Genomic DNA, 11,891 nt, shown 5'->3' with positions numbered 1-11,891 from the left:
ACATGTTATGAAAGTTCATGCTGTATATATTATCAACTTTCTTTATGCGCAGATGTCACGTAGGCCACATGGGCTGCTGGGTAACATTCACCCGTAGCTCTACAGCTGTATGTACGTGTATACATTACTTAAAGAGGTTTTGATTGAGAACTGAAGAACTGGTCACTGATAAAGACTTGAAGACTCTTGATCACGACAGACTGTTTGACCTTGTTGTTTGTCCTGCAGGAGCAGATCTATTTTCATAATGATATCCTCATCAACGCATAGAGAGAAACACACAAACTGAGGCAGTTATGAAAAAGTGCTGTTTCAGAAGCTCATAATTGAATAGCCTATTAGTTGCTAGCAGTATGTTTATGATTTGTTTTTTACATGAAGTTAACTGACTGTCAAAAGTTGTTTACTGCACTCCAGAGACAACGAGGGAATAATAAACACACTGTAGAACAGGATCTCGTGTGCTTTTCATGCATGATTGGCTTGGTAAGTGCCTGAGCAATGAACATGGTGAATTATGACTACAACACTCGACGCTAGATAACATTTCACAGTCAGATTTGTGGAAAGAAGCAAAGCAGGCTCATTAACCTCCAGACACAGCTCCGTTTAACTTTATTAACAACCAAACACCACCAACCAGAGCAAACGGAAACGCAGACTCACAGACAGAGAGCATGATTTGTTATCTATTTGTATTCAAAGGCTGTTATCATTCCTTTGATGGAACATATAACCCCGGAGACGCTGCAGAAACAGCCCAGCAGTAATATCAGTAGGTCCAGCACCCTGCGGCTAACGTCCAGCTGAGCCCATTTCAGCTGCAGGTGGAAGAGCGCTGGGAGCAGAAGCGTCATGGCCGCACCTGTCACGCTGCCCGTGAGGCCCATGAGGAGGGAGAAATGAGGCACGTACAGCGCCATGATGAGGGCGAGGAGGAGGAGAGATCCGCGCAGGAGCAGCATCCACCGCTCAGACCCTTCTGCGGACGGGTTGAGCTTCAGGATGCCCGCTTGCAGTATTTCTGCAGCGGCGTAGAACGGAAGAGGGTACGAGAGGAGAGCCTTTGCCAGCAGACACAGGTTCACCACCATCCGCAAAGCGGTGGGCAGGTTATCTGTTATCACCTAAGAATAAAATAAATAAATAAATTTAAGGTTCATGTAGCTCAAACAGTAGAGTGCTAGTAATGCCAAGCTCATGGGTTCAATTCTCAGGGAGCGCAAGAACTGGTAAAATGTCAAATCTCTACCTTAAATGTAATGAAAGTCGCTCGGGATAAAAGCATCTGCTAAATGCACAAATGTAAAAATGCATAGTTCACCCAGAAAGAAATGACTGTGGCATGGCTATGGCTAACATTCACTGCCATAGTGTGGAAAAAGCAGTTTGGATATGTTGCTAAATATCGCCTTTTGTGTTCTACAGTAGAAAGAAGGGAGCTTATGTTCCCAGGGTCCTGTGTTCCTAAGTAAGCCTAACCCCAACCCTACACCTAACCATGAAAAATAGGACCCATAGTCATGTGTTCATCATTTGTCAAATAAATCTAGGGAACATAGGAATAATGTCAGGATTTTTATTTCTGTCTGGGTATGCCCTTAATACAAAGCAAACTTTTCTCAAGTTTGGTTTTACACTGAATGCCCTTCTTGACCCAACCCAGAACTGTAAGCATCCCCAGTGCTGGGACAGATTCACACTCACAACTATGTCCAATTTTGTGTATCCAATCCACTGGGGGACACTGGGAGAACATGCAAGATCCACACAGAAAAACTCCTGTCTTAGCCAGGACTCAAACCTGAGGACCTTCTTGCTGTAAGGAAACAGAGCTACCCACTGGGCCATCTTGGACACAAAGGAAATTTGAGCTAGGATGAAGCTAAAATAGTCCCAGAAATTGTATAAATCAGATTTAATCCTCAATTTAAAATCTTAAATTCTCATTAGGTGAACCACTTTTGAAGTCACATCAGTAATAAAACTCTAGTTGTGTCCCACAAGATGTGCACTCACTCTGCAATTTAGATGGCCAGTTTTAGTGTTGAACATTTAGCATTTTTTACTACATGGATTCATTTTACTTTTTGCTTTTGAAGGAATGGCGTTTCAAGTTAGATTTAACATGTTTGGCCCATCCACTACGTAGGGCAGGAGTCTCCATTCCTGCACCTGGAAAGCCACTAGCTGGGTTCCAAAAGTGAAGCAAATCGTTTAAAAGTTTGTTCAAAATCAGGTGCGTTTCCATCAAGCTGCTTGAGTGGATGATGGTGGTATTAGTACCCTAGTAACCAACAGTAAATAAAAAAACGGAAAGACACCATTGCAGAGACAGCCGATTAGTTACATTTGTTTAATGTTCGGTACGTCAGAATTTATTCAGCAAATGCATTTCCATCTCCTATTATTTATATTAACTCTTTTCTGCACAAGTCAAAAACCACCTCAAGTACGTGTTAATTTTTTTTCTGAATTAGGGGAATTGTTTTTTTTAAATAGCCATTTCACTCGTTTCTGATGCGATACATTAAAATGCACATAAAAACAGGGCAATGGAAACATAGCTATTGTCTTGCAAAGTTTACCTGTCACTCTAGCCCATATTAAAGGCTTAGTTCACCCAAATGAAAATTAGCCTGTGATTTACTCACGCTCGAGGCATCCTAGAGGCATCCTATCAGAGTTATATTAAAATTGTCCTGGCTCTTCTAAGCTTTATCATTGCAGTGGGTGGGTGTTTTTGTTCAACAGTCCAAAAGACGTCAAATAAAGCGCGCACATTCATAATAAAATGTGCCTCACACACCCAAACTTTTATGAATTGTTAAAATATTGGTGTCTGGTATGCTGGAGACTGTAATGTACATTGTGAGATTATTCTCACTTGAAAGTAGAAGCTTGGACCCAGAAACACTTTTCGATATGTCACAACTTAACAAGTGGATTGTTTATTGTGATTAGCATTAGTGCTAAAAAAAACTGGACCAAGCAAAATGCATTTTTACATGCATTTTTTCTGCTGTATGTACAGAAGTTGTAAACTGGTAAATAAGTGCAGCCTATAGCTGCAGTTGTATGGGTTCAGTGCACCTCTTTTGTTTCCTCTCCCCAAGTGAGGAATGCCACAACGGAGAATGCTGTCTTCAGTACACAGGCCAGAGCGTGAGTCCAGTCTATCATGCTGTTGAAGTCTAGCCTGTCGGTCATGCTCTCCTCCAGCGTAGGCAGGTAGATCTGTGATGTGTAGCTAAAGATTATTACCCCCACTGCAACCTGGAAGCCATCGAAGTCCACCACTACTGCACTCAGCCTCCTACTGGCCCACTGCGGCGACTGATGGAGGCAGTAGCCAATCACAATGAAGGTGATGAGGAACTGAGCCAGCGAGCAGAAGAGGCTCAGACGCGACACCAACCGCAGGTCACGGATCAGCATGCAGGGCACCAGGATGAGGAAGGTGATGGCAGAGCAGGCCACCGGGGTCAGAGGCAGGAAAAACAGGCTGTGGCACATCAGGTTACTGCTGACAACCAAGTATAGGATGCACGTCATCAGCAGTTCCACCACCTGCGCGGCATTCACCACCTTGCCCCCAATGTAAGGGCAGATGTGTCTGCAGCAGGCAGTAGCGACGTCCTCGTAAGTGTGTCTGACTCGGACTGAGCAGCCGTTCTCGTCCTCTTCGTACAGGCAGGACACCAGGATCTTTCCGGTGTAGCTACAGATGAGTGCGGCTAACACCAGCAACAGCAGACCCATGTACCCACTCTGCAGCAGGGCGTAGGGCAGACCCAGCACAAAGATACCCTGAGAAAACAACAGAACAAGACACCTGAGATAAGTATATAGCTCAAATGACACTTCTACACAACAATGAGATGAAATGAAGACTTGCTGAAGTCTCCCACATATTTCCATTAGTTTTGAAAGAGATACCAGAAATGTTTCCAAGTCTGAGATCTCAATAACTTAATAACTTAATATAATTTATTAACTGATTTCCCATCTTATTTTTTCATCTCCCACATTCACATATGTTTTGTAGCTTTGTAGTCTTTCTGTAAGTCGAGTATTAAATATTGCTCTTATTTGATGTAATCAAACCAACTCACTCTCACAGCAGTTTATAAGTATTTTACGTTTTGACGGCTTGAAGGCAAATAAAAATTGATTCATATTAATTCAGGGCTGTCAAAGTTTCGGTTCAAATCAGAGCGAAAATTCTCCTACGGGGGGTTGTGGGGTCATTACTTTTACTGTACTTTTAGTGGAATGAATGGGAAAACATCTCAGGTTACGTATGTAACCATGGTTTCCCGTAGGGAACGAGACGCTGCATCCGAAAACGCTTTGGCAATGCCTTCAGCATGACCGCACTCTGAATCACATGTGTAATCTGTCCAATGGAAGGGAGAGGCGTCACGGGCGGGGTGACGTCACGACCAGGAAGCTTAAAAGCACATGCTGCGGTGCCAGCGTCAGCTTCTAGGAATGAAGCAAGCGCTGGCAGGGATGCCAGAAATGTGGCCTCGAGACGCAGCATCTCGTTCCCTTCGGGGAACCATGTTTACATATGTAACCCGAGATGTTCCCCTTCAGGATCTCGAGCTGCGTCCGAAAACGCTTTGGGAACGAGATGCCCACGCCGCCAGACTGACAAGTCCCTGCCTAGTGTGTACTAGGACGAGAGAACAGCAGAGCCGGGAGTAGCTCGCATGTCGAGGCCGTAGAACGTCACGAAAGTTAGGGGTGTGGACCATCCTGCAGCGTTGCAGATGTCCTGCATAGACACACCTGCCAGGAAGGCCTTGGAGGCCGCCACACCTCGAGTTGAGTGAGCTCTGACTCCCATCGGCGAGGGAAGCTGATAGGACTCATAGGCAGTGTTAATTGCATCCACTATCCACCTACTGAGGGTCTGCTTGGTAGCAGGAACACCCCTCTTAGGGGGACCATAGCACACAAGCAGTTGGTCCGCCTTTCTCCACAGGGCAGCTCTGTGGACGTACGTGCCCAGTGCTCGCACTGGACACATACAATTAAGCTACTAAGACAGAAGGCCTCCAATACGATGGGCTGTGGTGTGACAGAGGGAACTTTTGGCACATACCCCACTCGAGGGTACAGAAATGCTTTGGCCATGCCGGGCGCAAAGTCAAGATATGCAGGGGCCACTGAGAGGGTCTGAAGATCACCAACTCTCTTCAGAGAGGAAATAGCCAAAAGGAAAGCAGTCTTGATGGTGAGGAATCGGTCAGAGATCTCCTGGATGGGCTCGATGGAAGCCTTGCAAAGAGCCTCTAGCACCACAGCCAAGTCCCATGTGGGGACACGGGACCATACGGGGGGTCTCAGCCTCAGCGCACCGCGGAGGAAACGTGTAACGAGGGGGTGTCTGCCCACTGACTGACCACCGAGAGGAGCGTGGTAGGCCGCAATAGCCGCCACGTAGACCTTAATGGTGGAGTGGGTTAACCCTGCGGAGAAACGGGTCTGCAGGAACTCCAGAACTGTACCAATCGGGCAGTTGACTGGGTCAAGCTGGCGGACTCCGCACCATGAAATGAAGAGTCTACACTTCAGGGCGTACAGTTTCCTAGTAGAGGAACACACAGCCTGAAACGTGATCTGCAATCACCCTTATGCTTTGTCTTTTCTTTGGCTTTTGACATAGTGTTGTTGCAGACAGACAACACCAAATAAGACTGACAAAACATGTATTGAAGTGACAGACACACAGAGCCCTTGCTGAATCACAGAAAGCTGACTCCGGCTCCGCCGCACATGCTTTTAAGCTTCCTGGTTGTCACGCCACCCGTGACACCTCGCCCTTCCATTGGACTGATTACACATGCGAGTCAGAGTGCAGTCACGCTGAAGATGTTCCTAAAGCGTTTTCGGACGCAGCTCCAGTTCCTGAAGGGGAACATGCCATTTGAGGCTGCAATTGTAAAAGTTTTACAATTCCAGCTGCAAATGGCATTTTTCCCATCCATTGCTGTGGTTTACTATCACTATCACTATGCCAATTACTGCAACTTCGAAAGTCAATTAGGCATTTATGTGAGGAATAAGTGATTTATGTCACTCCCAAAACTTATGTGGCCATTGGTCCTCTTAGCGGTACAAAAAATAAACTTTTATTCAAATTCCACATGGATTAGAGACAAAAAGGCATGCAAATAATATTCCCCTTATAATCACTAAAAAGCAGTCACTCACTTTATTTTATCTCGGTCTCACAAAGTTTCGTTATAATCAGTAAAGTTTTCTACACTATACAATGAATCTCTTATTTACATTGTGTACTTTTTGTGACAATGAGAGGATTCGTGTGGATGCAGAGTTTTAAGTTGTCAGTGAATTCTTAAAGGCATTGAGCAATCAGAGGTGTTCAGGAAATCAACTGTGATTGGCTACTTTGCTCAATGTTTGTTTTAAATAGAAACTTTTGAAGCTCTCCAGAGCTCAAACACAAATAAGCACTGGAGAGGTTGTTCAATCTGTGTCACCAATATCCTATTATTACAGTTTCAACTGAGGATGCTCTTGCTTTCATTTGAGGGTGGTTTTTCATGCGTAAAAAAATGGACATGAGAGGATGAGAACAGTGTCAAACACAATATAATTTTTCGTAATGTACATTTTCGTACAGTCAGCTTAGGCCTCACTAAAGGTTGTGTTTGGGGTGGCCCTTCATGCTTAGTTTTTCTTTAGAAATAATTTTTATTTGAATCAAATTGCATGAATTGACATGAAATCGTCAAGTCAGTGATGGGGCTCACACATTACACAATTACCAACAGCTCTCTGCCTTGTCTACAAACTTCGTTTCACAACCAAAGATCTATTATGACTCCTCTCCCCAAACTTTCCCATGCCCTGTATCTGCTCTCTGATTGGCTGTGGGTCATCGCCAGTGTCGTTTCCAGCCAAAACAAATCTCACACTTCAGGAGTGTAAGGATTGCATCAGCGCTTCTCTCAGATCGTGTCTTTGATAACAAACTACACGATTGTCACTTGCATGAATGAGCACCGATTTGCCTCCGATTTTATGCATTTTGTGCATAAAAATGATGGCAAGATCATGCTAAAATTGTGCCCAGCATAACCTGCATGTCTTTGGACTTTGGGGCGAAAACCCATGCTGATGTGAGGAGAACATGCACACTCCACACAGAAAGGACTCCTTGTACTAAAAGTGTGAGGTAAATGTGTTACCCACTAATTTAATTTAAAGATAAAATCTATCTATTATTTATTTTATTGTTTCTTCTTCTAAATCCAACCATACATTCTCCAAACTGCTTGTAGGTCTGCATGGATTCTGGAGCCTATCCCAGCGTCTCAGCCTGGATGGGTGGTCAGTCCATCACAGGGCTTACACACACAGACTTCTCCCAAGTCATTTTACGAGAAACGTGAGGCAAAGTTGATACTTGAACCATAACTGAGAACTCCATTAAGTAATGAAGAGGAACCTCTGAGCACATACAGGGTTGGCGCTAGTCTCACATGCATATAAAGGCGACTAGGAGAGATGTTACAAACACACACACACACACACACACAGCTGTGTGAAACACACACTCACAGCCGCACAGCAGATGGGAGTAATGAAATCACACCCTCTCACACACCCTGCACTAATGAAGTCGCAGTCATCTCTAAAGAGGCGCTAAGTGACAGATATTTTATCTTGACTGTAATTGTTGGTAAATTGCTTTGTGTTAGACACAATGAATAAAGATACAACACTGCATTCATTTCCTCTCAGGGTCCTAATGGCTGTATCTCTTGTGAACAGACGACAGCTGATCATTCACACACAGAGACACGGCAGAGAGAGAAAGAGAGTGCAGAGCCTAGTGAGACACATTTTTAGGCTTCATAGATGCTCTTCTGACATGATGGCTACACCAAATGGTAGCTTCGTTGGCCAAACCCGAAGGCAACATTGCTTGTGTCTTTCACACTTAAGGCAATCCCAGAATGCATTGTGACAAGCTCTGTGAAAAGATGGCAGATGGGGTCATGGCAGAAACATTGCCAAAATAAAAATGTATTTAATTCAATAATTATCAAGTGAAATCAACTAAAAATTAACAATTTCACCCAATATTTGTGCGTTATGTAATTTTAATGCTCATTATGGAAACATGTTGTTAGCTTAGTTTAACTTAACATCAATTACAACTCAAAGTTCTACTATAAAGCAGCTCTGCAGTGTGTTCATGTTTTTACTGCATCTGACCTCGACAGACTGAAAAGAAGAAATGGACCAGAGATTTCCACTCAAAAAAGGCGGAGCCCTAGAGCCACACACCACGCTTTGCATCAGATGTGTTTAATAGCCAGAGCAAACTTTTCCAGAAAGTTTGCTTTGACAAGCTGTTTCGAACTCCAAACCTTGGGTTTGCTCTGAATTTGTTCAAAATTATGGCATACCAGTTTGTTCTGAGATGTTACTTGAAGTATTACTCATTCAAACTGACAAAAGTTTGTGACCTGCATGCTGCCATGTTTGCTTATATGCACTCAATTCTGGACTTTTTTTTTCTATCAAATCACCTGAACCATAAATGTCATGTGACACTATCCTGAGACAGATCTGCAAATCATCTGCTGATGAGGTTCACTAGAATGCTGCCTCAGAAGAAAACTACCTATACAGACAGCAGTAAGCAAGACAACTCACTACAGAGGAAAGACGGCTTCACAGAGAGTAAGACAGGAGCGTGAGAGACAGATGGGTGAAGAGGGAAAGAGAGGCACGTTACGCTATAAAGTAAAGCAGAAGGATGAATTAAACAAGCTCAAGCAGCTATAACGAGCTGTGTGATCATTAACAGCTCTAAATATTACCCTCAGCCTCAAATGGGAGCGAACAGATGAGGTAATGGGGTGTCATTCACATAAACAAGGATTTATGCTGCCATAAAGTAAATAAGGCATATTCAAACACACACAAACACTTCTAAGCATGCAGAATCTGACGTTAGGAAATTGGCTGATGATCTTTTATCTAACGTTTTAATTTAAGAGCATAACAGGCAGCACTTCCCAAACACCCCGGGGTGAATTAATTTTACACAACTGAGTGCAGCAAATCAGCACTAAAACATGCATCACTAACCACCGTATACTAATCTAATTCTAGATATATCGGTTAAACTTGATTTCGACTTTCCACCTTATAAGTAACTTTAATGTCAACTAATTCTTATTAGAGCATTAGTAAACTGTTAGATTAGGGTTAGAGTTAGTAGAATAAATTGACATACTGCAAAGTTAGCTATAGTCATTAGAAAGTGTGTTGGTGACTGTCAAAATAAAGTGTTTGCAAATATATTAGGCAGACAGTCTATTAATACTCTAATGACTGCTAGTTGTACACTGTAAAAAAAAAACTGCCAGGAATTTACAGGATTAAAGAATATTATTTTAAAATAAATGACTGTAGTCAGAGAGGTACTGTGAAATCAATGCACGCTGGGTCATTTTCTTAAAAATGACAGTGAATGAACAGCAGAATGATGCTAACATCACTGTAACTTACTGCTCTTGTTTTACTGTGAATTCACATGATAATGTTTGTCTTTAACTGTGCCACTATGAGAAATTTACTTGTTTACTGCTGTTTGAATTGAATTGTTTTGAAGTCACCATAATGGTGATTAGCGATTAGTGTTTGCTTGGGTTCTTGGACCTTGTATATTCATATTCAACTTTCTGATCTAGTCATGTCAGAAGTGTGATGAATGAAAACATTTGTCAAAATGATGACAAATATGATATGGTAGAATATGAATGGTAACATTCAACATATAAAAACAACGCTTACAACATTCACCAACATTACAAAATAAACAAACTGCTAAAAGTGAACCAAGAACAAGTTCAAATAGCACAAATAAAACCATCAAGAAAAAAAAGGATTTATTCACGCTGCATGGCATGCTGGGAGCCTTCATAGCAAATATACACTCTAAAAACACAGTATCATGCTGTTTGTTTAAGAAATGTCTGAGAGTGCTGTTAGATACAAGAGAAGCCCCTCTTTGAAATGACTGTGAATGCAATTATTAACCTGGAGTACACTGTAGTTTCACACTAAAAAGTGTAGTTGCAGCTGCTTAAAGTTAGTAGAATGTCTGAAGTTGACAATTGGAGTAAAGTGTTCCTGAAAAAATGTTGTGAGGTTTATGCTAAAAACAAGAAAAAATACGTGCATATATTTGTTATACAAAATGTAATTTTTGTTATATTCTCTGAAAATATTAAATCTTAAATATTCTTACATTATATAACTGTTTCAAGTAAATACTTGTTTTAGTGATGGTTAGATATTTTTATTGTAAAAGAAGTCAAAAATACTGATTGAAAAAGAAGTTATATAATTGTTATATTGAGATATTACATATATGAAAAATGTGGGGTGCCACTGAGCAGATTTTCTGAAGAGCTGATTGGATGCTGGCCGTGCTGTCATGCAGAAAGTTGGTCTGCTGTATCCTCCACACCACAACACATCATCCTAACTTTTTTTTGGCAGTTTAATTTTTAATCTGGTTTACATAACTCATTTTCTGAATCGGATGCAAAAACAACACAAAACAGACAGCATGTGCAAATACGTGACACTACGAGTGAGCGTAATTCAGTTTTAGTGAATCCCCGTGTGCTGTGTTGTGTGTACAGTACCTGCAGCCAGCTGCACATTAGCTTTGCACTGAAATGAAAATGTGCTCCCAGCATGTGTGTGATACAGGGTGTGTGTGTGTGCTCACCTGTATGGCATTGGTGATGTTCCAACCCGCCTCCCATGTTGTGATTCTCGGCCGTGTGCTGTGAGCGCCGTCCTCACAGGAACCATCTGAGCGAAATGCAGACGGACTTTCAGGACTGGCAGCCTGAGAGTCACACCTGCAAACGTCTCCATACGTCTGAGCCAGCTCATCTCTTACCACCAGACCTCGGTTCTCCTCAGCGCCCGCATGCAAGCACTTCATCCAGAGAGCCTCTGCACGGCTCTTCACCCAAGAAAGCTGAGAACGTGACATTGCTCATCCACCGAATGTGGAAAGAGTGCACAGACCTGCTTGGCTTTCACAGCTTTACCTCAGATGAAGTGTCTCAATCCAGCCAAACTCACTGACATCCATCAGAAATGTCATACTGTCCGGCCAGATGTCAGTCTGAGCACTGCAAACGCATAACGCAGATCCGAGCCGTCACACCTGTGAGGAAAAACTGGCTGTGCGTCCATTTTAAATTGGGCAACAGCAACACAACAGTGTGGAGGACTGACAGGGCAATGAACTGTAACATTATAATCACTTAAAAATGTGTGCTTGCTTGGAAAAGGTTTTGCTTTCCATTTTGTCAGAATGAGACCAAATGTGTGAGTCCAACACTAGAGGGTGCAGAGGAAGTCCAGAAACTCCAGAGCATACCTACTCACCCCGAAGAAAGGAAAGGACATTTTATCCAACATTTTTAACTCTCACACACACTGAGAACAGTACATTACATTGAATATACATAAAAACACATGTTACAGCATGCTGGTCCTCCAAACAATACCCTACCAGTCTCAACAAACAACCTCATAAAGACAAGTTTTTGAGTGTGAATAAATTATGCGATAATATGATTGCTGATTTTATTTATACTTTTTTGCTGTTTTCTCATCACTGTTAGTTATAGTTTGTGTGGTTAGATTAGTTCATCTTTAACTCACCCTTATGTCATTCTAAACCTCTGTGACTTTCTTTCATCTGTGGAGCACAAAAGAAGATATTCTGAACTACATGTAACTCTTTTCCATAAACTAACTAGGAATTGGCCCTGGGCCCTTCAAGCTTTAAAAAACTGCATACTTCT

The 11,891-nt window shown here is 42.4% G+C and overlaps 1 protein-coding gene across 1 annotated transcript; it reads right to left on the bottom strand.

Annotated features, from left to right (window-relative positions):
* Positions 1 to 689: 689 nt before the first annotated feature.
* On the bottom strand, positions 690 to 11,068 carry LOC306844167 (vesicular inhibitory amino acid transporter-like; the record flags this gene model as incomplete). Its single annotated transcript, XM_079376118.1, has 3 exons — positions 690 to 1,127; positions 3,094 to 3,810; positions 10,796 to 11,068. The coding sequence occupies 3 exons, from the start codon at positions 11,066 to 11,068 to the stop codon at positions 690 to 692; spliced, it is 1,428 nt and encodes a 475-aa protein (XP_079232244.1).
* Between the last annotated feature and the right edge of the window lie 823 nt (positions 11,069 to 11,891).

This window comes from Barbus barbus, assembly GCF_936440315.1.
Source record: "Barbus barbus genome assembly, chromosome: 24".
NCBI classification, from domain to species: Eukaryota; Metazoa; Chordata; class Actinopteri; order Cypriniformes; family Cyprinidae; genus Barbus; species Barbus barbus.
Note: the sequence above shows the minus strand (reverse complement) of the source record. Positions and strands in the feature narration are given on the sequence as shown.